The following is a 26,885-nucleotide window of genomic DNA, read 5'->3' as shown; positions in this document are numbered from 1 at the left end:
CTCTCTCTCTCTCTCTCTCTCTCTCTCTCTCTCTCTCTCTCTCTCTCTCTCTCTCTCTCTCCCCCCACCTCTCCAAGTCCCTTTCACTCTTGCTCTCTGTCTCTCCCTCCCTCTATCTCTTCCTCTCTCTCTCAGTATGACACATGGTGACTGGAGTTTCACCACCTTCCACTCTTCTCTCACATTGAGCTGTGTGCTGTTCAGTCTGTTGATATCTCCACAGAAACTCCATGTCATTCCATCGTCAATCTGAGGTTGTACTCTCACCAAGCAGGGTATCCCGGCTCATATCCATGGGCCACCTTGCAAGCCCCCCTGGAGGTACCAATCTCAGGGCAGCCAATTAGATTCTGAGCAAGCTAACCAGAGTTGCATCAATGGGGACTGTGAGGTTTGATGCCATAGTGCGTGGTGGCCGTCTGTCCGTCCGTTCGTCTTTCTGTCTGTCCCTCCGTACATCTGTCTGTCTGTCCCACAGGCCCTTTGAACAAGCCCATCTCTATTAGGAGATTCATTCTGATCAAGTGTTGAGGATTATCCAGACCTAGGTTTCTTATTGATCTCTTCTTTCTTTATAAACCAAACTTTGTCCTGTTCCTGGGAGAAAAGACTGGTTGCTTGGTGGCGGAGTCTATGTTGCTTGTTTGGGAATAAGAGATTGAGTGGGATCGATGTGTTGAAAGGTTATTTGGTTGAGTGGCAGGCCGGTTGTTTTGTGGGGTATTGATTTGTGGGGTCAATAGCTAGATAGGGCTGAGGCAGTATGCATTGTGTTGGTCTGTATGTACAGCAAGCCGTCAACACTCTCAAACATAAACATAATTATATTGCCATTGATTTGGTCATTTCGTATTGTCCCATGTAGGCAGATGTTATATTCTCACATTTACTCTTGTGCCTGGCAGGAGAAGCTACAGTAACATGTGTAGAATAACCTCCCAAATATTGCACTGTTACTGGATTCGAATGCAGGCTTTGTGTTAGCCTGCTGAGCTTATGTAAGTCTTTAGGTCTCACGCAAGGTGACTTATTTCACTGAACCACCCGCATTTTACATGTTACTGTGGTCTCTTAAAGGAGAGGAGAGTCAAACCCTCTGCAGTAGTTACTGTGGTCTCTTAAAGGAGAGGACAGTCAAATCCTCTGCAGTAGTTACTGTGGTCTCTTAAAGGAGAGGACAGTCACACCCTCTGCAGTAGTTACTGTGGTCTCTTAAAGGAGAGGACAGTCACACCCTCTGCAGTAGTTACTGTGGTCTCTTAAAGGAGAGGAGAGTCAAATCCTCTGCAGTAGTTACTGTGGTCTCTTAAAGGAGAGGACAGTCACACCCTCTGCAGTAGTTACTGTGGTCTCTTAAAGGAGAGGAGAGTCAAACCCTCTGCAGTAGTTACTGTGGTCTCTTAAAGGAGAGGAGAGTCAAATCCTCTGCAGTAGTTACTGTGGTCTCTTAAAAGAGAGGACAGTCACACCCTCTGCAGTAGTTACTGTAGTCTCTTAAAGGAGAAGAGAGTCACACCCTCTGCAGTAGTTACTGTGGTCTCTTAAAGGAGAGGAGAGTCACACCCTCTGCAGTAGTTACTGTGGTCTCTTAAAGGAGAGGAGAGTCACACCCTCTGCAGTAGTTACTGTGGTCTCTTAAAGGAGAGGACAGTCACACCCTCTGCAGTAGTTACTGTGGTCTCTTAAAGGAGAGGAGAGTCACACACTCTGCAGTAGTTACTGTGGTCTCTTAAAGGAGAGGAGAGTCAAATCCTCTGCAGTAGTTACTGTGGTCTCTTAAAGGAGAGGACAGTCAAATCCTCTGCAGTAGTTACTGTGGTCTCTTAAAGGAGAGGAGAGTCACACCCTCTGCAGTAGTTACTGTGGTCTCTTAAAGGAGAGGAGAGTCAAACCCTCTGCAGTAGTTACTGTGGTCTCTTAAAGGAGAGGACAGTCACACCCTCTGCAGTAGTTACTGTGGTCTCTTAAAGGAGAGGATAGTCACACCCTCTGCAGTAGTTACTGTGGTCTCCTAAAGGAGAGGACAGTCACACCCTCTGCAGTAGTTACTGTGGTCTCTTAAAGGAGAGGACAGTCACACCCTCTGCAGTAGTTACTGTGGTCTCTTAAAGGAGAGGAGAGTCAAACCCTCTGCAGTAGTTACTGTGGTCTCTTAAAGGAGAGGACAGTCACACCCTCTACAGTAGTTACTGTGGTCTCTTAAAGGAGAGGACAGTCACACCCTCTGCAGTAGTTACTGTGGTCTCTTAAAGGAGAGGAGAGTCAAACCCTCTGCAGTAGTTACTGTGGTCTCTTAAAGGAGAGGACAGTCACACCCTCTGCAGTAGTTACTGTGGTCTCTTAAAGGAGAGGACAGTCACACCCTCTGCAGTAGTTACTGTGGTCTCTTAAATGAGAGGAGAGTCACACCCTCTACAGTAGTTACTGTGGTCTCTTAAAGGAGAGGAGAGTCAAACCCTCTGCAGTAGTTACTGTGGTCTCTTAAAGGAGAGGAGAGTCAAATCCTCTGCAGTAGTTACTGTGGTCTCTTAAAGGAGAGGACAGTCAAATCCTCTGCAGTAGTTACTGTGGTCTCTTAAAGGAGAGGACAGTCACACCCTCTGCAGTAGTTACTGTGGTCTCTTAAAGGAGAGGACAGTCACACCCTCTGCAGTAGTTACTGTGGTCTCTTAAAGGAGGGAGAGTCAAATCCTCTGCAGTAGTTACTGTGGTCTCTTAAAGGAGAGGACAGTCACACCCTCTGCAGTAGTTACTGTGGTCTCTTAAAGGAGAGGAGAGTCAAACCCTCTGCAGTAGTTACTGTGGTCTCTTAAAGGAGAGGAGAGTCAAATCCTCTGCAGTAGTTACTGTGGTCTCTTAAAAGAGAGGACAGTCACACCCTCTGCAGTAGTTACTGTAGTCTCTTAAAGGAGAAGAGAGTCACACCCTCTGCAGTAGTTACTGTGGTCTCTTAAAGGAGAGGAGAGTCACACCCTCTGCAGTAGTTACTGTGGTCTCTTAAAGGAGAGGAGAGTCACACCCTCTGCAGTAGTTACTGTGGTCTCTTAAAGGAGAGGACAGTCACACCCTCTGCAGTAGTTACTGTGGTCTCTTAAAGGAGAGGAGAGTCACACACTCTGCAGTAGTTACTGTGGTCTCTTAAAGGAGAGGAGAGTCAAATCCTCTGCAGTAGTTACTGTGGTCTCTTAAAGGAGAGGACAGTCAAATCCTCTGCAGTAGTTACTGTGGTCTCTTAAAGGAGAGGACAGTCACACCCTCTGCAGTAGTTACTGTGGTCTCTTAAAGGAGAGGAGAGTCAAACCCTCTGCAGTAGTTACTGTGGTCTCTTAAAGGAGAGGAGAGTCAAATCCTCTGCAGTAGTTACTGTGGTCTCTTAAAGGAGAGGACAGTCACACCCTCTGCAGTAGTTACTGTGGTCTCTTAAAGGAGAGGAGAGTCAAACCCTCTGCAGTAGTTACTGTGGTCTCTTAAAGGAGAGGAGAGTCAAATCCTCTGCAGTAGTTACTGTGGTCTCTTAAAAGAGAGGACAGTCACACCCTCTGCAGTAGTTACTGTAGTCTCTTAAAGGAGAAGAGAGTCACACCCTCTGCAGTAGTTACTGTGGTCTCTTAAAGGAGAGGAGAGTCACACCCTCTGCAGTAGTTACTGTGGTCTCTTAAAGGAGAGGAGAGTCACACCCTCTGCAGTAGTTACTGTGGTCTCTTAAAGGAGAGGACAGTCACACCCTCTGCAGTAGTTACTGTGGTCTCTTAAAGGAGAGGACAGTCAAATCCTCTGCAGTAGTTACTGTGGTCTCTTAAAGGAGAGGACAGTCACACCCTCTGCAGTAGTTACTGTGGTCTCTTAAAGGAGAGGACAGTCACACCCTCTGCAGTAGTTACTGTGGTCTCTTAAAGGAGAGGAGAGTCAAATCCTCTGCAGTAGTTACTGTGGTCTCTTAAAGGAGAGGACAGTCACACCCTCTGCAGTAGTTACTGTGGTCTCTTAAAGGAGAGGAGAGTCAAACCCTCTGCAGTAGTTACTGTGGTCTCTTAAAGGAGAGGAGAGTCAAATCCTCTGCAGTAGTTACTGTGGTCTCTTAAAAGAGAGGACAGTCACACCCTCTGCAGTAGTTACTGTAGTCTCTTAAAGGAGAAGAGAGTCACACCCTCTGCAGTAGTTACTGTGGTCTCTTAAAGGAGAGGAGAGTCACACCCTCTGCAGTAGTTACTGTGGTCTCTTAAAGGAGAGGAGAGTCACACCCTCTGCAGTAGTTACTGTGGTCTCTTAAAGGAGAGGACAGTCACACCCTCTGCAGTAGTTACTGTGGTCTCTTAAAGGAGAGGAGAGTCACACACTCTGCAGTAGTTACTGTGGTCTCTTAAAGGAGAGGAGAGTCAAATCCTCTGCAGTAGTTACTGTGGTCTCTTAAAGGAGAGGACAGTCAAATCCTCTGCAGTAGTTACTGTGGTCTCTTAAAGGAGAGGAGAGTCACACCCTCTGCAGTAGTTACTGTGGTCTCTTAAAGGAGAGGAGAGTCAAACCCTCTGCAGTAGTTACTGTGGTCTCTTAAAGGAGAGGACAGTCACACCCTCTGCAGTAGTTACTGTGGTCTCTTAAAGGAGAGGATAGTCACACCCTCTGCAGTAGTTACTGTGGTCTCCTAAAGGAGAGGACAGTCACACCCTCTGCAGTAGTTACTGTGGTCTCTTAAAGGAGAGGACAGTCACACCCTCTGCAGTAGTTACTGTGGTCTCTTAAAGGAGAGGAGAGTCAAACCCTCTGCAGTAGTTACTGTGGTCTCTTAAAGGAGAGGACAGTCACACCCTCTACAGTAGTTACTGTGGTCTCTTAAAGGAGAGGACAGTCACACCCTCTGCAGTAGTTACTGTGGTCTCTTAAAGGAGAGGAGAGTCAAACCCTCTGCAGTAGTTACTGTGGTCTCTTAAAGGAGAGGACAGTCACACCCTCTGCAGTAGTTACTGTGGTCTCTTAAAGGAGAGGACAGTCACACCCTCTGCAGTAGTTACTGTGGTCTCTTAAATGAGAGGAGAGTCACACCCTCTACAGTAGTTACTGTGGTCTCTTAAAGGAGAGGAGAGTCAAACCCTCTGCAGTAGTTACTGTGGTCTCTTAAAGGAGAGGAGAGTCAAATCCTCTGCAGTAGTTACTGTGGTCTCTTAAAGGAGAGGACAGTCAAATCCTCTGCAGTAGTTACTGTGGTCTCTTAAAGGAGAGGACAGTCACACCCTCTGCAGTAGTTACTGTGGTCTCTTAAAGGAGAGGACAGTCACACCCTCTGCAGTAGTTACTGTGGTCTCTTAAAGGAGAGGAGAGTCAAATCCTCTGCAGTAGTTACTGTGGTCTCTTAAAGGAGAGGACAGTCACACCCTCTGCAGTAGTTACTGTGGTCTCTTAAAGGAGAGGAGAGTCAAACCCTCTGCAGTAGTTACTGTGGTCTCTTAAAGGAGAGGAGAGTCAAATCCTCTGCAGTAGTTACTGTGGTCTCTTAAAAGAGAGGACAGTCACACCCTCTGCAGTAGTTACTGTAGTCTCTTAAAGGAGAAGAGAGTCACACCCTCTGCAGTAGTTACTGTGGTCTCTTAAAGGAGAGGAGAGTCACACCCTCTGCAGTAGTTACTGTGGTCTCTTAAAGGAGAGGAGAGTCACACCCTCTGCAGTAGTTACTGTGGTCTCTTAAAGGAGAGGAGAGTCACACACTCTGCAGTAGTTACTGTGGTCTCTTAAAGGAGAGGAGAGTCAAATCCTCTGCAGTAGTTACTGTGGTCTCTTAAAGGAGAGGACAGTCAAATCCTCTGCAGTAGTTACTGTGGTCTCTTAAAGGAGAGGACAGTCACACCCTCTGCAGTAGTTACTGTGGTCTCTTAAAGGAGAGGAGAGTCAAACCCTCTGCAGTAGTTACTGTGGTCTCTTAAAGGAGAGGAGAGTCAAATCCTCTGCAGTAGTTACTGTGGTCTCTTAAAGGAGAGGACAGTCACACCCTCTGCAGTAGTTACTGTGGTCTCTTAAAGGAGAGGAGAGTCAAACCCTCTGCAGTAGTTACTGTGGTCTCTTAAAGGAGAGGAGAGTCAAATCCTCTGCAGTAGTTACTGTGGTCTCTTAAAAGAGAGGACAGTCACACCCTCTGCAGTAGTTACTGTAGTCTCTTAAAGGAGAAGAGAGTCACACCCTCTGCAGTAGTTACTGTGGTCTCTTAAAGGAGAGGAGAGTCACACCCTCTGCAGTAGTTACTGTGGTCTCTTAAAGGAGAGGAGAGTCACACCCTCTGCAGTAGTTACTGTGGTCTCTTAAAGGAGAGGACAGTCACACCCTCTGCAGTAGTTACTGTGGTCTCTTAAAGGAGAGGAGAGTCACACACTCTGCAGTAGTTACTGTGGTCTCTTAAAGGAGAGGACAGTCACATCCTCTGCAGTAGTTACTGTGGTCTCTTAAAGGAGAGGAGAGTCACACCCTCTGCAGTAGTTACTGTGGTCTCTTAAAGGAGAGGACAGTCACACCCTCTGCAGTAGTTACTGTGGTCTCTTAAAGGAGAGGACAGTCACACCCTCTGCAGTAGTTACTGTGGTCTCTTAAAGGAGAGGATAGTCACACCCTCTGCAGTAGTTACTGTGGTCTTTAAAGGAGAGGAGAGTCACACCCTCTACAGTAGTTACTGTGGTCTCCTAAAGGAGAGGAGAGTCACACCCTCTGCAGTAGTTACTGTGGTCTCTTAAAGGAGAGGACAGTCACACCCTCTGCAGTAGTTACTGTGGTCTCTTAAAGGAGAGGAGAGTCACACCCTCTGCAGTAGTTACTGTGGTCTCTTAAAGGAGAGGATAGTCACACCCTCTGCAGTAGTTACTGTGGTCTTTAAAGGAGAGGAGAGTCACACCCTCTACAGTAGTTACTGTAGTCTCTTAAAGGAGAGGAGAGTCATACACTCTACAGTAGTTACTGTGGTCTCTTAAAGGAGAGGAGAGTCAAACCCTCTGCAGTAGTTACTGTGGTCTCTTAAAGGAGAGGACAGTCACACCCTCTGCAGTAGTTACTGTGGTCTCTTAAAGGAGAGGAGAGTCAAACCCTCTGCAGTAGTTACTGTGGTCTCTTAAAGGAGAGGACAGTCACACCCTCTGCAGTAGTTACTGTGGTCTCTTAAATGAGAGGAGAGTCACACCCTCTACAGTAGTTACTGTGGTCTCTTAAAGGAGAGGAGAGTCAAACCCTCTGCAGTAGTTACTGTGGTCTCTTAAAGGAGAGGAGAGTCAAATCCTCTGCAGTAGTTACTGTGGTCTCTTAAAGGAGAGGACAGTCACACCCTCTGCAGTAGTTACTGTGGTCTCTTAAAGGAGAGGACAGTCACACCCTCTGCAGTAGTTACTGTGGTCTCTTAAAGGAGAGGAGAGTCAAACCCTCTGCAGTAGTTACTGTGGTCTCTTAAAGGAGAGGACAGTCACACCCTCTGCAGTAGTTACTGTGGTCTCCTAAAGGAGAGGAGAGTCAAACCCTCTGCAGTAGTTACTGTGGTCTCTTAAAGGAGAGGACAGTCACACCCTCTGCAGTAGTTTATGTGGTCTCTTAAAGGAGAGGACAGTCACACCCTCTGCAATAGTTACTGTGGTCTCTTAAAGGGAAGGGAGTCATAAACTCTGCAGTAGTTACTGTGGTCTCTTAAAGGAGAGGAGAGTCAAACCCTCTGCAGTAGTTACTGTGGTCTCTTAACCTTTCTGATCTCCCCATCCCGGATCCGGGATCGTGAATACAGACTCAAGCTCATTACCATAACGCAACGTTAACTATTCATGAAAATCGCAAATGAAATGAAATAAATATGCCATCTCTCAAGCTTAGCCTTTTGTTAACAACACTGTCATCTCAGATTTTCAAAATATGCTTCTCAACCATTGCAAAACAAGCATTTGTGTAACAGTATTGATGGCTAACGTAGCATTTAGCATTAGCATTCAGCTGGCAACATTTACACAAAAAAACAGAAAAGCATTCAAATAAAATCATTTACCTTTGAAGAACTTCAGATGTTTTCAATGAGGAGACTCTCAGATAGCAAATGTTCAGTTTTTCCTGAAAGATTATTTGTTTAGGACAAATCGCTCCGTTTTCTGCGTCACGTTTAGCTATGAAAAAACCCCTGTATCCAGGATTGTGTAAATCTATCAGCAAGCTCATTAGCATAACACAACGTTAACTATTTATGAAAATCGCAAATGAAATGAAATAAATATGCCATCTCTCAAGCTTAGCCTTTTGTAAACAACACTGTCATCTCAGATTTTCAAAATATGCTTCTCAACCATAGGAAAACAAGCATTAGCATTTCGCGTTAGCATTTCGCGTTAGCATTAGCGTTAGCATCCAGCACGCAACATTAACAAAAACATAAAAGCCTTCAAATAAAATCATTTACCTTTGAAGAACTTCTGATGTTTTCAATGAGGATACTCTCAGTTAGATAGCAGATGTTCAGTTTTTCCAAAAAGATTCCTTGTGTATTAGAAATAGCTCCGTTTTATATATCACATTTGGCTACCAAAAAAAATCCGAAAATTCAGTCCTCAAAACGCTAACTTTTTTCCAAATTAACTCCATAATATCGACTGAAAACATGGCAAACGTTGTTTAGAATCAATCATCAAGGTGTTTTTCACATATCTCTTCATTGATACATCGTTCTTGGACACATGCTTTCTCCCCTGAATCAAATGGTAAAGTAGAAGCAGCTGGCAATTGCGCACCGAATTCGACGCAGGACACCAGGCGGACACTTGGAAAATGTAGTCTCTTATGGTCAATCTTCCAATGATATGCCTACAAATACGTCACAATGCTGCTAAGACCTTGGGCGAACGACAGAAAGTGTAGGCTCATTCGTTGCGCAATCACAGCCATATAAGGAGAGAATGGAAAACAGAGCTTCAGAAATTCTGCTAATTCCTGGGTGATGCATCATCTTGGTTTCGCCTGTAGAATGAGTTCTGGGGCACTTACAGACAAAATCTTTGCAGATTCTGAAACTTCAGAGTGTTTTCTTTCCAAAACTGTCAAGAATATGCATAGTCGAGCATCTTTTCGTGACAAAATATCGCGCTTAAAACGGGAACGTTTTTTATCCAAAAATGAAATAGCGCCCCTAGAGCTCTAACAGGTTAAAGGAGAGGAGAGTCACACCCTCTGCGAGAGGCGAGTCACACCCTCTGCAGTAGTTTCTAAGCTTCTTATGGCTAATGGGGTTTTCGTTTCGCTAACGGAAGCCTCCCCATTCAGCTGAAAAGGTGGCGCGGGAAATTCAAAAATATATTTTTTTAGTATTTAACTTTCACACATTAACAAGCCCAATACAGCAAATGAAAGATAAACATCTTGTTAATCTACCCATCATGTCCGATTTTTAAAATGTTTTACAGCGAAAACACAACATATATTTATGTTAGATCACCACCACCACCAAAAAAAAAAAAACACAGCCATTTTCCCCAGCCAAAGATAGAGTCACAAACGCAGAATTAGAGATAAAATTATTCACTAACCTTTAATAATCTTCATCAGATTACACTCATATGACATGTTACACAATACATTTATGTTTTGTTCGATAATATGCATATTTATATCCACAAATATCGGTTTACATTGACGGCATGTTCAGAAATGCCTCCAAAATATCAGGAGTAATTACAGAGAGCTACATCAGATAACAGAAATACTCATCATAGACTTTGACGAAAGATACATGTTTTACATATAATTAAAGATACACTGGTTCTTAATGCAACCACTGTGTCAGATTTTTTTTAAACTTTACGAAAAAAGCATACCATGCAATAATCTAAAACGGCACTAAGACGTAAATATATTTCTCTGCCATGTTGGAGTCAACAGAAATACGAAATTACATCATAAATATTCCCTTACCTTTCATCAGAATGCAGTGCAAGGAGTCCTAGTTCCACAATAAATCGTTGTTTTGTTCCATAATGTCCAATACTAGTGTCCAATTAGCTGCATTTGCTACCACTTTCAGCTCACGTGCCCAAGAGCTGACGCGGGTCCAGGCGAACTCGCACGAAAACTTAAAAAATATATATTCCAGGTCGAATAAACTGGTCAAACTAAGTAGAGAATCAATCTTCAGGATGTTATTTTCATATATATCCAATAACATTCCAACCGGAGCATTCGTTTTCGTCTGCAGTCAAATGGAACGCAGGTGATATCAACAGACAATTGCTTAACCAGAAAATGGCATTCTGCCAGGACAATGACTCATTCCCCTGCGATTCGGTCAAAATTCACACTAGGATGTTCATTCCACGTTCTACTGAATGTTGACATTTTGTGGAAGGCGTAGGAAGTGCTAACATATCCATATCTTGTTTGGAAGTGAATAGGCGATGACTTAAAATTAGACCTGCCTTCAGAATTTCCACTTCCTGTTTGGAAGATTGCCTGCCCTATGAGTTCTGTTATACTCACAGACATAATTCAAACAGTTTTAGAAACTTCAGAGTGTTTTCTATCCAATAGTAATAATAATATGCATATATTAGCAATCTAGGACAGAGTAGGATGCAGTTCACTATGGGCACGCAATTCATCCAAAGTGAAAATGCTGCCCCCTATCCCTAACAGGTTTTAAAGGAGAAGAGAGTCATACACTCTGCAGTAGTTACTGTGGTCTCTTAAAGGAGAAGAGAGTCATACACTCTGCAGTAGTTACTGTGGTCCCTGTGCTCTGTGTGATTTGTGCAGAGATACAGAGCCTTACCGCAGTCTAATTGTTCTCTGTCTTTGGCACAGGTGTGAGGAACCCCTCTTGCTCATCCTCGTCTTAATCTAACCCTTCCATCCCTAACCAGTAACCTCCCCATCCCTAACCAGTAACCTCCCCCATCCCTAACCAGTAACCTCCCCCATTCCTAACCAGTAACTTACCCCATTCCTAACCAGTAACCTCCCCCATCCCTAACCAGTAACCTCCCCCATTCCTAACCAGTAACTTCCCCCATTCCTAACCAGTAACCTCCCCCATCCCTAACCAGTAACCTCCCCCATCCCTAACCAGTAACTTCCCCCATCCCTAACCAGTAAGCTCCCCCATTCCTAACCAGTAACCTCCCCCATCCCTAACCAGTATCCTCCCCCATTCCTAACCAGTAACCTCCCCCATCCCTAACCAGTAACCTCCCCCATTCCTAACCAGTAACCTCCCCCATCCCTAACCAGTAACCTCCCCGATTCCTAACCAGTATCCTCCCCCATTCCTAACCAGTAACCTCCCCCATCCCTAACCAGTAACCTCCCCCATCCCTAACCAGTAACCTCCCCCATCCCTAACCAGTAACCTCCCCCATCCCTAACCAGTAACCTCCCCCTATTCCTGATTCCTGTGGTGCACCAGCCCGTCTCTCTGGGAGCCTTGGGGGCCCACTGATAACAGAACCATAGCCAGCCTAGCTCTCCCCTCCTCTCCTTTCATCTTCTCTCCTCCTCTCTGTGGATGTGAGTATACAGTCCTCCGGCATGTGAAACTGTGTATATGAAACAAGCATGGGACTGTGTTGTACAACGGCATGTGTGGGCAGTGGTGCCCCTCTTAAAGTACCTCTGTGCACGTTTCATTTACTGAACGCATGCCTGTCCTGTGTCACCCCTGGGAAGTGTGTAGGACAGGCTATCATATCAGGGCACTCATGATTACTGCATATTAACATATGTGTGCAATCATCATCATTTTAGCATATATTATAATCATCATCATCATAATAGCATAGGTGTAATTATCATCGTGTTATCATAGATGTAATCATCATCATGTTAGCATAGATATAATCATCATCATATTAGCATAGATGTAATCATCATCATATTAGCATAGATGTAATCATCATCATGTTATCATAGATATAATCATCATCATGTTATCATAGATATAATCATCATCATGTTATCATAGATATAATCATCATCATGTTATCATAGATGTAATCATCATGTTATCATAGATATAATCATCATCATGTTATCATAGATGTAATCATCATGTTATCATAGATATAATCATCATCATGTTATCATAGATGTAATCATCATCATGTTATCATAGATGTAATCATCATCATGTTATCATAGATATAATCATCATCATGTTATCATAGATATAATCATCATCATGCTAGCATATATGTAATCATCATGTTATCATAGATGTAATCATCATCATGTTATCATAGATGTGATCATCATGTTATCAATTTAATGACATTCAAATGATAGGGCTAGTGGGGTCTTGATTGTGTCTATGACAGAGAGAGAAGGAGAGAAATGAGGGAGAGAGAGAAATGGGTGAGAGAGAGAATGGGGAGAGAGAGAGAGAGAAATGAGGGAGAGAGAGAAATGGGCGAGAGAGAGAATGGGGAGAGAGAGAGAGAGAAACGAGGGAGAGAGAGAAATGGGTGAGAGAGAGAATGGGGAGAGAGAGAGAGAGAGAGAAATGAGGGAGAGAGAGAAATGGGCGAGAGAGAGAATGGGGAGAGAGAGAGAGAGAAATGGGTGAGAGAGAGAATGGGGAGAGAGAGAGAGAGAAATGAGGGAGAGAGAGAAATGGGCGAGAGAGAGAATGGGGAGAGAGAGAGAGAGAAATGAGGGAGAGAGAGAATGGGGGAGAGAGGGAATGGGGAGAGAGAGAGAGAGAGAGACAGTGAGGTTTTTGATTTGGTATCAAAGACTGTATAGTTTAGCAGTGTTCTTTTTGTCTGAAAATGGGGATTGTGATAAGGTCAGACGTTATGTGCGTAGTTGTATGTTTTAGCTCGTTAGGAAGTGAAATGTTTGCACTGCTATCAGAGTGGGTCCATTAGCAAGGATATTGCACCTACCATCCTTCTCAGGTGGCTGCACACACACACACACACACACACACACACACACACACACAACAGCATAATCACACTATAACTTCTCATACTCATAAACATCACATTAAATGAAGTATTCACTCAACCCCCCCCCCCCCCCCCCCCCACACACACACACACAAACAAACACGCCCCACACATACCCCTCCACCTCTAACTCTATTCCTAGTGTGTTGAACTGGACACTAGGTCCCAACCATAAACCCCCATAAGCATCCCACTCATCCACTGACCCTCTGCTTGTGTTCAGCCACTGAGGAGTAGGTCTTCACAGGGTGTTTGACCCTCTGCTTGTGTTCAGCTACTGAGGAGTAGGTCTTTACAGGGTGTTTGACCCTCTGCTTGTGTTCAGCCACTGAGGAGTAGGTCTTTACAGGGTGTTTGACCCTCTGCTTGTGTTCAGCCACTGAGGAGTAGGTCTTTACAGGGTGTTTGACCCTCTGCTTGTGTTCAGCCACTGAGGAGTAGGTCTTTACAGGGTGTTTGACCCTCTGCTTGTGTTCAGCCACTGAGAAGTTGGTCTTTACAGGGTGTTTGACCCTCTGCTTGTGTTCAGCCACTGAGGAGTAGGTCTTTACAGGGTGTTTGACCCTCTGCTTGTGTTCAGCCACTGAGAAGTTGGTCTTTACAGGGTGTTTGACCCTCTGCTTGTGTTCAGCCACTGAGGAGTAGGTCTTTACAGGGTGTTTGACCCTCTGCTTGTGTTCAGCTACTGAGGAGTAGGTCTTTACAGGGTGTTTGACCCTCTGCTTGTGTTCAGCCACTGAGGAGTAGGTCTTATGAGGGTGTTTGACCCTCTGCTTGTGTTCAGCCACTGAGGAGTAGGTCTTTACAGGGTGTTTGACCCTCTGCTTGTGTTCAGCCACTGAGGAGTAGGTCTTTACAGGGTGTTTGACCCTCTGCTTGTGTTCAGCTACTGAGGAGTAGGTCTTTACAGGGTGTTTGACCCTCTGCTTGTGTTCAGCCACTGAGGAGTAGGTCTTTACAGGGTGTTTGACCCTCTGCTTGTGTTCAGCCACTGAGGAGTAGGTCTTTACAGGGTGTTTGACCCTCTGCTTGTGTTCAGCCACTGAGGAGTAGGTCTTTACAGGGTGTTTGACCCTCTGCTTGTGTTCAGCCACTGAGGAGTAGGTCTTTACAGGGTGTTTGACCCTCTGCTTGTGTTCAGCCACTGAGGAGTAGGTCTTTACAGGGTGTTTGACCCTCTGCTTGTGTTCAGCCACTGAGGAGTAGGTCTTTACAGGGTGTTTGACCCTCTGCTTGTGTTCAGCCACTGAGGAGTAGGTCTTTACAGGGTGTTTGACCCTCTGCTTGTGTTCAGCTACTGAGGAGTAGGTCTTTACGAGGGTGTTTGACCCTCTGCTTGTGTTCAGCTACTGAGGAGTAGGTCTTTACGAGGGTGTTTGACCCTCTGCTTGCATCCCAAATGGCACCCTATTTCTTAAATAGTGCACTACTTTTGACCAGAGCCCTATGGGTTTCCCTATGGGCCCTAGTCAAAAGTAGTGTACTAAACAGGAATAGGGTGCCATTTGGAATGCAGGCTTTGTCTAAGTACGCCTGTCTCTGGGGTGTTATACTGTAGTAGAACTGCATGCATGAGTAGATGCCAGCCAGAGGTAGGTAGGAGTAGGGAGACCTTACTGCCTCACTGCCAGCCAGAGTAATGTCTCCAGGGGTAGGGAGGAGTAGGGAGACCTTACTGCCTTACTGCCAGCCAGAGTAATGTCTCCGGGGGTAGGGAGGAGTAGGGAGACCTTACTGCCTTACTGCCAGCCAGAGTAATGTATCCAGGTGTAGGGAGGAGTAGGGAGACCTTACTGCCTTACTGCCAGCCAGAGTAATGTCTCCAGGGGTAGGGAGGAGTAGGGAGACCTCACTGCCAGCCAGAGTAATGTCTCCAGGGGTAGGGAGGAGTAGGGAGGGAGACCTTACTGCCAGCCAGAGTAATGTCTCCGGGGGTAGGGAGGAGTAGGGAGACCTTACTGCCAGCCAGAGTAATGTCTCCGGGGGTAGGGAGGAGTAGGGAGACCTTACTGCCAGCCAGAGTAATGTGTCCGGGGGTAGGGAGGTGTAGGGAGACCTTACTGCCAGCCAGAGTAATATCTCCGGGGGTAGGGAGGAGTAGGGAGATCTTACTGCCAGCCAGAGTAATGTCTCCGGGGGTAGGGAGAAGTAGGGAGACCTTACTGCCAGCCAGAGTAATGTCTCCGGGGGTAGGGAGGAGTAGGGAGACCTTACTGCCAGCCAGAGTAATGTCTCCGGGGGTAGGGAGGAGTAGGGAGACCTTACTGCCAGCCAGAGTAATGTCTCCGGGGGTAGGGAGGAGTAGGGAGACCTTACTGCCAGCCAGAGTAATGTGTCCGGGGGTAGGGAGGTGTAGGGAGACCTTACTGCCAGCCAGACTAATGTCTCCGGGGGTAGGGAGGAGTAGGGAGACCTTACTGCCAGCCAGAGTAGGGAGAGAGAGAGGGGTAGAGCAGGAGAGAGAGAAGGGTAAAGAGAGAGGGAAAGAGAGGGGTAAGGGAGAGAGAGAAGGGTAGAGAGGGAGAGAGAAGGACAGAGAGGGAGAGAGAGAGGGGTAGAGGGAGACAGAGATTGGTAGAGAGGGAGAGAGAGAAGGGTAGAGAGGACAGAGAGGGAGAGAGATGGGGTAGAGAGGGAGAGAGAAGGACAGAGAGAACGAGAGAGAGGGGTAGAGAGAGAACAAGAGGGAGACAGAGAGGGGTAAAGAGAGAGAGAGAATGGTAGAGAGGGACAGAGAGGGAGAGAGAGAGGGGTAGAGCGGGAGAGAGAGAAGGGTAGAGAGAGAACGAGAAGGAGACAGAGAGGGGTAAAGAGAGGGGTAAGGGAGAGAGAGAGAAGGGTAGAGAGGGAGAGAGAAGGACAGAGAGAGGGGTAGAGCGGGAGAGAGGGGTAAAGAGAGGGGTAAGGGAGAGAGAGAAGGGTAGAGAGGGAGAGAGAAGACCAGAGAGGGAGAGAGAGAGTGGGAGAGAGAGAAGGGTAGAGAGGGAGAGAGAAGGACAGAGGGAGAGAGAGAGGGGTAGAGCGGGAGAGAGAGAAGGGTAGAGAGAGAACGAGAGGGAGACAGAGAGGGGTAAGGGAGAGAGGGGGGGGTAGAGCGGGAGAGAGAAGGACAGAGAGGGAGTGAGAGAGGGGTAGAGCGGGAGAGAGAAGGACAGAGAGGGAGAGAGAGGGGGGTAGAGAGAGAGAGGGGTAAAGAGAGAGGGAAAGAGAGGGGTAAGGGAGAGAGAAGGCCAGAGAGGGGTAAAGAGAGGGAAAGAGAGGGGTAAGGGAGAGAGAGAAGGGTAGAGAGAGAGGGGGTAAAGAGAGAGGTAAGGGAGAGAGAGAAGGGTAGAGCGTGAGAGAGAAGGACAGAGAGGGAGAGAGAGAGGGGTATAAAGAGAGAGGGAAAGAGAGGGGTAAGGGAGAGAGAGAAGGGTAGAGAGGGAGAGAGAATGACAGAGAGGGAGAGCGGGAGAGAGAGAAGGGTAGAGAGAGAACGAGAGGGATACAGAGAGGGGGAGGAGGGGAATCAGACAGAGATAGGAGGGGGAAGGAGACAGAAAGGCAGCGAAAGGAGGGGGAAGGAGACCGAGGCAGAGAGAGGAGGGAAGTAGAAAGAGCGAGGCAGAGAGAGGAGGCAAGTAGAAAGAGAGAAGTAGAGAGTGGAGGCAAGTAGAAAGAGCGAGGCAGAGAGAGGAGGCAAGTAGAAAGCGAGAGGTAGAGAGTGGAGGCCAGTAGAAAGAGAGGGGTAGAGAGAGGAGGCAAGTAGATAGAGAGAGGAGGCCAGTAGAAAGAGAGAGGTAGAGAGTGGAGGCAAGTAGAAAGAGAGGGGTAGAGAGAGGAGGCAAGTAGATAGAGAGAGGAGGCCAGTAGAAAGAGAGAGGTAGAGAGTGGAGGCAAGTAGAAAGAGAGAGGTAGAGAGAGGAGGCCAGTAGAAAGAGAGAGGAGGCCAGTAGAAAGAGAGAGGTAGAGAGTGGAGGCAAGTAGAAAGAGCGAGGCAGAGAGAGGAGGCAAGTAGAAAGAGAGAGATAGAGTGGAGGCAAGTAGAAAGAGAGAGGTAGAGAGAGGAGGCAAGTAGAAAGAGAGAGGTAGAGAGAGGAGGCCAGTAGAAAGAGAGAGGTAGAGAGAGGAGGCAAGTAGAAAGAGAGAGGTAGAGAGAGGAGGCCAGTAGAAAGAGAGAGGTAGAGAGAGGAGGCAAGTACAAAGTGAGAGGTAGAGAGAGGAGGCAAGTAGAAAGAGAGAGGTAGAGAGAGGAGGCAAGTAGAAAGTGAGAGGTAGAGAGAGGAGGCAAGTAGAAAGAGAGAGGTAGAGAGAGGAGGCCAGTAGAAAGAGAGAGGTAGAGAGAGGAGGCAAGTACAAAGTGAGAGGTAGAGAGAGGAGGCCAGTAGAAAGAGAGAGGTAGAGAGAGGAGGCCAGTAGAAAGAGAGAGGTAGAGAGAGGAGGCCAGTAGAAAGAGAGAGGTAGAGAGAGGAGGCCAGTAGAAAGAGAGAGGTAGAGAGAGGAGGCCAGTAGAAAGAGAGAGGTAGAGAGAGGAGGCCAGTAGAAAGAGAGAGGTAGAGAGAGGAGGCAAGTAGAAAGAGAGAGGTAGAGAGAGGAGGCCAGTAGAAAGAGAGAGGTAGAGAGAGGAGGCAAGTAGAAAGAGAGAGGTAGAGAGAGGAGGCCAGTAGAAAGAGAGAGGTAGAGAGTGGGCCCTGACAGTAAATCTCAGTAAAACAAAACAAATGGTGTTCCAAAAAAGGTCCAGTTGCCAGGACCACATATACAAATTCCATCTAGATACCGTTGCCCTAGAGCACACAAAAAACTAGACATACCTCGGCCCTAACGTCAGCGCCACAGGTAACTTCCACAAAGCTGTGAACGAGCTGAGAGACAAGGCAGGAAGGGCCTTCTATGCCATCAAAAGGAACATCAAATTCGACATACCAATTAGGATCTGGCTAAAAATACTTGAATCAGTTATAGAACCCAATGCCCGCCCTATATGGTTGTGAGGTCTGGGGTCCGCTCACCAACCAATAATTCACAAAACACCAAATAATGCATGCAGGGCAGAATTAGGCCAATACCCACTAATGATCAAAATCCAGAAAAGAGACGTTAAATTCTACAACCACCTAAAAGGAAGCGATTCCCAGACCTTCCATAACAAAGCCATCACCTACAGAGAGATGAACTGAACTCTCTGTCAACAAACACAAAGAGACCCCGAGCCCCAGGACAGCAACACAATTTGACCCAACCAAATCATGAGAAAACAAAAAGAGAATTACTTGACACATTGGAAAGAATTAACAAAAAAAGAACTGAGCAAACTAGAATGCTATTTGGCCCTAAACAGAGAGTACACAGGGGCACAATACCTGACCACTGTGACATACCCGGAATTAAGGAAAGCTTTGACTATGTACTATAGCTTTGCTATTAAGAAAGGCCACCGTGAAATACCACAGTGTGCCATCACAGCAGCAATATTTGTGACCTGTTGCCACAAGAAAAGGGCAACCAGTGAAGAACAAACACTATTGTAAATACAACCCATATTAATGTTGATCTATTCTCCCTTTTTCTACTTCAACTATTTGCACATCGTTAAAACACTGCATATTGACATAAAATGTCTTTATTCTTTTTGAGCTTCTTTTTGTTTAATGTTTACTGTTAAGTTTTATTTCACTTTAGTATATTATCTACTTCACTTGCTTTGGCAATGTTAACATATGTTTCTCATGCCAATAAAGCCCTTACATTGAATTGAGAGGAGGAGAAGGAGAAAGAGCTAGAGAGAGGAGGAGTGAGGGAGGGAAAGAGAGGGGAGGAGGGAGAAAGAGAAAGAGAGAGGTCGAGAGTGGAGGAGTGAGGGAGGGGGGGAAGAGAAAGAGAGAGGTTGAGAGAGGAGGAGTGAGGGAGGGAGAGAGGGGGAAAGAGAAAGAGAGAGGTTGAGAGTGGATGAGTGAGGGAGGGAGAGAGGGGGGGTAAGAGAGAGATTGAGAGAGGAGGAGTGAGGTCGGGAGAGGGGGGAGGAGGGGGAATGAGAAAGAGAGAAGGAGTGAGGGAGGGAGAGAGGTCGAGAGAGGGGGGAGGAGGGGGAATGAGAAAGAGAGAAGGAGTGAGGGAGGGAGAGAGGTCGAGAGAGGGGGGAGGAGGGGGAATGAGAAACAGAGTGGTCGAGAGAGGAGGAGTGATGGGGGGGAGGAGGGAGAAAGAGAGAAGGAGTGAGGGAGGGAGAGAGGTCGAGAGAGGAGGAGTGAGGGAGGGGGGAGGAGGGGGAAAGAGAAAGAGAGAGGAGTGAGGGGGGGTGGAGGAGGGGGAAAGAGAAAGAGAGAGGTCGAGAGTGGAGGAGTGAGGGAGGGGGGAGGAGGGGGAAAGAGAAAGAGAGAGGAGGAGTGAGGGAGGGGGGAGGAGGGGGAAAAAGAAAGAGAGAGGAGGAGTGAGGGAGGGGGGAGGAGGGAGAAAGAGAAAGAGAGGTCGAGAGAGGAGGAGTGAGGGAGGGGGGAGGAGGGGGAAAGAGAGAGGTTGAGAGAGGAGGAGTGAGGGAGGAGGGGGGAGGAGGGGGAAAGAGAAAGAGAGAGGTCGAGAGAGGGGGAGGGAGAAAGAGAGGAGGAGTGGTAGCACTGGGAGGGAGGTGCATGGAAGCCCAGACAGCAGACAGGACAGAAGTGCTGAGTCAAACATATGGAAATCACACAGACTGTCTGGGGAGCTGCTAGCTAGAGATTCAACCACTCAGTCAGACTCACTGTAAAATACTGTTTATTACCCCCTCGCTCCTACTGTGTCTAATACCACACTTCACACACCATTCTATAACTACAACTAGAGACCAGGCGACATACAACTACATAACTACACATCACACAACTAGAGACCAGGCTCCATACAACTCAATAACTACACTTCACACAACTAGAAACCAGGCTCCATACAACTCAATAACTACACATCACACAACTAGAGACCAGGCTCCATACAACTCAATAACTACACTTCACACACCATTCTATAACTACAACTAGAAACCAGGCTCCATACAACTACATAACTACACATCACACAACTAGAGACCAGGCTCCATACAACTCAATAACTACACTTCACACACCATTCTATAACTACAACTAGAAACCAGGCTCCATACAACTACATAACTACACATCACACAACTAGAGACCAGGCTCCATACAACTCAATAACTACACATCACACAACTAGAGACCAGGCGACATACAACTCAATAACTACACTTCACACACCATTCTATAACTACAACTAGATACCAGGCGACATACAACTACATAACTACACATCACACAACTAGAGACCAGGCGACATACAACTCAATAACTACACTTCACACACCATTCTATAACTACAACTAGAAACCAGGCTCCATACAACTACATAACTACACATCACACAACTAGAAACCAGGCTACATTCAACTCAATAAATACACATCACACAACTAGAAACCAGGCTCCATACAACTCAATAACTACACATCACACAACTAGAAACCAGGCTCCATACAACTCAATAGCTACACATCACACAATTAGAGACCAGGCTACATACAACTAAATAACTACACATCACACAACTAGAAACCAGGCGCCATACAACTCAATAACTACACATCACACAACTAGAAACCAGGCTACATTCAACTCAATAACTACACATCACACAACTAGAAACCAGGCTCCATACAACTCAATAGCTACACATCACACAACTAGAAACCAGGCTCCATACAACTCAATAACTACACACTTAGGAACCAGCCAGTGTCACCTTTAACAGGCAACAACATGAAAGGCTTAATGAAGCCTTTGTAAACCCGTTATAAGCTTTATATAGATGTTCAATAGCAGCACACAGTACATATAGGAGGGAGCCAGTTAGAGCTAACGACAGTTACAACTCATAACAGCTCACACACTACAAACAGGCTTCACTCATTGGCTGTCGTAGCTTCACTTAGGAAACAAAACAAACAAATATGTGTGTGTTTCTTTGGCTGTGTTTACAGATGTACACTACTGACCAAAAGTATGTGGACACCTGCTCATCAACATCTAATTCCAAAATCATGGACATTAATATGTTGATCCCCTTTGCTGATATAACAGCCTTCACTCTTCTGGGAATCCTTTCCACTAGATGTTGGAACATTGCTGCGGGGACTTGCTTCCATTCAGCAACAAGAGCATTAGTGAGGTCAGGCACTGATGTTGGGAGATTAGACCTGGCTTGCAGTCAGCGTTCCAATTCATCCCAAAGGTGTTCGATGGGGTTGAGGTCAGGGCTCTGTGCAGGCCAGTCAAGTTCTTCCACACTGATCTCGACAAACCATTTCTGTATGGATCTCGCTTTGTGCACGGGGGAATTGTCATGCTGAAACAGGAAAGGGCCTTCCCCAAACTGTTACCACAAAGTTGGAAGCACAGAATCGTCTAGAATGTATTTGTCTGATGTAGCATTAAGAATTCCCTTCACTGGAACTAAGGGGCTTGGACCATGAAGAACAGCCCCAGACCATTATTCCTCCTTCACCAAAGTTTACAATTGGAACTATGCATTTGGTCAGGTAGCGTTCTCCTGCTATTCTCCAAAACCAAGATTAGTCCGTCGGACTGTGATTCATCACTCCAGAGAATGCGTTTCCACTGCTCCAGAGTCCAATGGCGGCTAGCTTTACACCACTCCAGCCAACGCTTGGCCATGGAAACCCATTTCATGAAGCTCCCGACGAACACTTCTTGTGCTGACGTTGATTCCAGAGGCAGTTTGGAACTCAGTAGTGAGTGTTGCAACCGAGGACAGATGATTTTTACTCGCGACACACTTCAACACTCTGCGGTTGTGTTTGTGAGCTTGTGTGGCCTACCACGATGCTGAGCCGTTGTTGATCCTTGAATTTTCCACTTCACAATAACAGCAGCAGAAGCTCTAGCAGGGCAAAAATTTGACAAACTGACTTGTTGGAAAGCCGTCACCCTCTGACGGTGCCACGTTGAAAGTCACTGAGCTCTTCTGTAAGGCCATTCTAATGCCAAAGTTTGTCTATGGAGATTACATAGCTGTGTGTTCCATTTTATACACCTGTCAGTAACAGGTATGGCTGAAATAGCCGAATCCACTCATTTGAAGGGCTGTCCACATACTTTTGTATATACAGTACCAGTCAAAAGTTTGGACACACCTACTCATTCCAGGGTTTTTCTACATTGTAGAATAATAGTGAAGACATCAAAACTATGGAATCATGTAGTAACCAAAAAAGTGTTAAACAAATTAAAATATATGTTATATTTGAGATTCTTCAAAGTAGCCACCCTTTGCTTTAATGACAGCTTTGCACACTCTTAGCATTCTCTCAACCAGCTTCATGAGGTAGTCACCTGGAATGCATTTCAATTAACAGGTATGCCTTGTTAAAAGTTCATTATTGGAATTTGTTTCCTTTTTAATGTGTTTGAGCCAATCAGTTGTGTTGTAACAAGGTAAGGTTGGTATACAGAAGATAGCCCTATTTGGTAAAAGACCAAGTCCATATTATGGCAAGAACAGCTCAACTAAGCAAAGAGAAATGACAGTCCATCATTACTTTAAAACATGAAGGTCAGTCAATCCGGAAAATGTCAAGAACTTTGAAAGTTTCTTCAGGTGCAGTCGCAAAAACCATCAAGCGCTTGTCAGGTCTGCTCCCGCCCCCCCCCACCCTGAAATAATTTCATTAGAGTTACCAGTACTCAGCATACTGTAAGTGGGAACTCCTTCAAGACTGTTGGAAAAGCATTCCAGGTATGAGAGAATGCCAAGGGTCTGCAAAGCTGTGACCAATGCAAAGGGTGGCTACTTTGAAGAATATAAAATATATTTGGACTTTTTTGTTTATTACATGATTCCATATGTGTTATTTCATAGTTTTGATGTCTTCACTATTATTCTACAATGTAGAAAATAGTAAAAATACAGAAAAACTTGAATGAGTAGGTGTTTTCAAACTTTTGATTGGTGCTGCATAGTGTGTGTGTTTGTGTGTGTGTGTGGTATAACCACCATGGGTTTTCTGTGGTCTAAACAGGGAGACTGCAATGCAGCTATTTATAGTGTGTGTTTGGTGCTGTCGATAGAGGAGAGGAAAGCCTGCAGCTCCCTTTCTCTCTCATCTCTCACTTTCTCTCTCTCTCTCTCTTTCTCTTCCCCTCTTCCTCCCAACAGGGGAGCTGTGGGACCAAGATAAGTGCCCAGACTGCTCTCACCAAACACACACACACACACACACACACACATACACACACACATACACACACACACACACAGCTCCCATCGGGCAGCGGCTTACCTCAAAGTGCATTGGGTTTAAAGAATGGAAGTGTCACTGTGAAAATGTAAACAGCGAGGCTTATTTCCCTTTGAAATGCCCCTGCATGTTATAGAGAAAACACTCACTACATTTACATTAAGAGCAGTAGCTCATGTTATTGACACTATTTGACATTTTGAGGAATATAAGACGCATATTTCACTTAGCCTGCATTTCAAATGACACCCTAATACCCCCATATAGTGCACTACTTGTCAAAAGTAGTGCACTATAGGGAACAGAGTGGGGTGCCCCTCGATGCGCTTAAATCAACAGGTTTACACAGCTCTGGTCTACACAGCTCTGGTCTACACAGCTCTGGTCTAAAGTAGTTCATCAAAGTAGGGCACTACATGGAGAATATGGCGTCATTTGAGATGTGACCATCGAATAAAACCAACTCTCTTTTCTGATTGACAGGTTTAAACAGATCATCCCTAAATTGGACCCGCCTCCCCCGTCCTTCAACCGTAAGCGAGCCAGCCGAACTGTCTCTCCGGGGTTGGAGTTCAACCCGCTGACCATGCCCCTGACCACACAAGTAGACGGGAATGGTGGCGTTCCGAGCCGGAGCGAGAGCCTGTCCTTCCCGGACATCACACCCTGCTCCCTCTCTTCCGGACTCTCAGGAGACTTCCACCAGCTCAGCAACGGAGGCGGCGAGAGCGGCTCGTGCGGCTCAGCTAGCGAGGATTCCGGCGTCCGCTCCGAGACTAAATCGCATCTCTCGCCCCTCCACGACGAAAAGGACCCGTTTGGGGACAGGGGGGCGTTCCTGACTGCCTCTAGCGGCTGTGGCAGCCCCCTAGAAGACATGAAGGGGGAAACTGCGCCCCTGTCATGCGTCACCACCACCCCAGGCACACACGCGGACAGCTACGAGCACACGCTCCCCTTCTCCTCCCCCATCAATGACACCTGTCTGCACATCAGCTTCTCAGAGGATGAGTTGCTGGACAGCAGCCCTGAGGACTCCAGTGTCCCACAACGGAGCTAGGAAGACGGGCTGGGAGAGCTACTACAGGCCGTGACTTCATTTGAGGCCTCTGGGGCTGGGGGCTCCTATCTGACTGACACTGATGCTGCAGCAGACACCACACAATAAAATGACTGACACAGACTGTTATCAGAGCTTCTAACGCACTCTGAAATGCAATAGTGTTTTGTAGGCCTCATTCGGTCCATATTCCTAAAATGTTGAGTGAGCTGGATTTCAAGACTAGTTTTTCTGTCCTTTCACAACATACAGCTGGACAGAATTGCGCATGACCTGAACATATTTCAACACATTCACAGAAAAGGAACATAAAATGATCTATTATTCTATAAATTATTGCCATATGGACAGATCCTAGTATTTTTTATAGAGAATAATGATTGAATTTGTTATTAGTAAATAAGTAGAGAATTGAGAATAATCATGTAGCAGAAGTCTTTCACTGTTAATGTAGCCTATAGTGTCAGTGACAAGTTAGTAGTCAAGATGCTTTAAATGTATTTCATTACATACTCTCAACTCATTTACAGGGTGTTCAACACCAAGCGTTACAGAAGTCAAAGTGGCATACTGTAGGAATGTTGTGGGGACGTTGTGGGAACGTTGTGGGAACATTGGATGTGAAGTGCTGTGGCGTTGAACAGCTGCCCTCTCTCAGGCATCAGACTATGAAGAGTTATGAAGAAAGGAACAGGGAAGTGATAGAAAAGGAACAGCGAATGGAAGAGAAGTGGTGATGGAACTGTGTTTGTGTGTTTGGTCACTCACACTCATACTCACAGTGTGGTAGTTTGATGATGTGTTTGGTCACTCACACTCATACTCACAGTGTGGTAGTTTGATGAATGTTGGTTTTAGGGCTAGAAGAGGCAATGTGATTGGCTGAATGTTGGTTTTAGGGCTAGAAGAGCCAATGTGATTGGCTGAATGTTGGTTTTAGGACTAGTAAACAGCTCTGATCTGAAAAGCTGGCAAATGGCCTGATCAGCAGTGAAACCTAACATATGGTGTTACATATCCAAGTGGAATGGTGTTATTAGATGAATGATGAGGCATGAAAGGTTTAATAGCCCCTCTTAATGGCAAAAGGTTTTCAGGGATTTTTAGCTTTGATCAGAAGACCTACAGAGTGGAACAATAATTGGGAATCAGCGAGAGGCCTCAGGAGAAAAGACAAACTCACTGATGAATTATCTCTCTCTCTCTCTCTATTTCACTTTCTCTATTTATCTATCTATCTCTCTGAAGTTCGGAATGACAGGGTATTTTAGCTAAGCCTGAGAGTTTGGGTCTCAGTTTAAATGAAGGAGATAGTGACATTGCTGCTGAGTGTTTGTTCATTTGGGGAATGGGAGGAAGCGAGAGATAGGACAAAGTGTCATAACAGGTTAATAACAGGGTTAGTTCAGTAATTGTCTGTAAACATGGTCTCATGGTGAGAAACATGGCGATTGTCTCATCTCCATACTTACACAGGCTTTCTGTATGACAACTACAGCAATAACAGATATATTTATATGTATGACTAGTCTAGGGCTTTATTTCTGGCCAGGTCACATGGTCATGAACAACTCCTGGCCTTGAGAGTGAGATAATGAGAATGAGTTAAACTGACGACTTAAAATGAATTGAACAATAGTACCTACTCTAAATGTAGGCTTATTCTGGATGGCAGGTTGAGGTGATGACGAGGTGGTTAAGGAGAGATATGATTGGACGGCAGTACGGGTGTCGACTGGTGATTAGCAAGAAGGAATCGGAGGAGCTGAAGAGAGGGCGGCTTTTCTTTCCCACACTTTGAAGGAGAGAAACACAGCAATAATAAAGGAATGAATGAATAAAAGACGAGTTGAACAACTGCTGTGTTCACCTGTTGTTTCTCTTGAAGGACTCTAGTTCCTCATTCAAAATAGGGTTTCTTTGGTCTCTTAGATTCTCAACTACCCATATATAGCGTTCCAAATAGCCCCTTATAACCTCTATAGTGCACTTGGGGGTAGTGGGGTGCCATTTGGGATGCGGTCATTAATGGAGTTTATATATACAGCATAAAGAGAGTCATGAAGACAGGACTTTCAGAAGGGAACTGAGGACAAGCAGAGACACATAGAAAGAGTCATTTTTAGAGAATAACAATGTATGACTTTAATTTCACATAAATGACATACATTAAAATATGGGTAATGTGGCCTCCCGAGTGGCGCAGCGGTATAAGGCACTGCATCGCGGTATAAGGCACTGCATCGCGGTATAAGGCACTGCAGTGCTTGAGACGTCGCTACAGACCCGGGTTCGATCCCAGGCTGTGTTGCAGCCGGCCATAAGGCGGTGCACAATTGGCCCAGTCTCGACAGGATTAGGGGAGGGTTTGGCCGGCAGGGATGTCTTTGTCCTGCTGACAATGTCGCCAGTTGTTTCCTCTGACACATTGGTGCGGCTGGCTTTCGGGTTAAGCTAGCAATGTGTAAAGAAGTAGTGAGGCTGTGTTGGCTCCTGACCTTCGCCTCTCCCGAGTCCGTACTGGAGTTGCAGCGATGGTGTAACGCTCGTCCTCTTCTTCTGACGAGGAGTCGCAAGGATCGGAGCGTGTGGTAAGGTCACA

General features: G+C 46.0%; 1 protein-coding gene across 1 annotated transcript in view; it reads left to right on the top strand.

Moving 5' to 3' along the window:
• Positions 1 to 26,140, top strand: part of LOC139409865 (carboxyl-terminal PDZ ligand of neuronal nitric oxide synthase protein) — a 179,406-nt gene extending 153,266 nt beyond the window's left edge. Inside the window, exon 11 of the mRNA XM_071155252.1 lies at positions 23,707 to 26,140. Within this exon, the coding sequence (XP_071011353.1) occupies positions 23,707 to 24,283 (577 nt within the window). The 3' untranslated portion in view covers positions 24,284 to 26,140. The remainder of the gene's footprint in view (positions 1 to 23,706) is intronic.
• The last annotated feature ends 745 nt before the right edge of the window (positions 26,141 to 26,885 follow it).

The sequence above is a fragment of the Oncorhynchus clarkii genome, chromosome 5 (assembly GCF_045791955.1).
Source record: "Oncorhynchus clarkii lewisi isolate Uvic-CL-2024 chromosome 5, UVic_Ocla_1.0, whole genome shotgun sequence".
Classification (NCBI taxonomy): domain Eukaryota; kingdom Metazoa; phylum Chordata; class Actinopteri; order Salmoniformes; family Salmonidae; genus Oncorhynchus; species Oncorhynchus clarkii.
The sequence above is the reverse complement of the archived record's forward strand: the minus strand, read 5'-3'. Positions and strand labels throughout refer to the sequence as shown.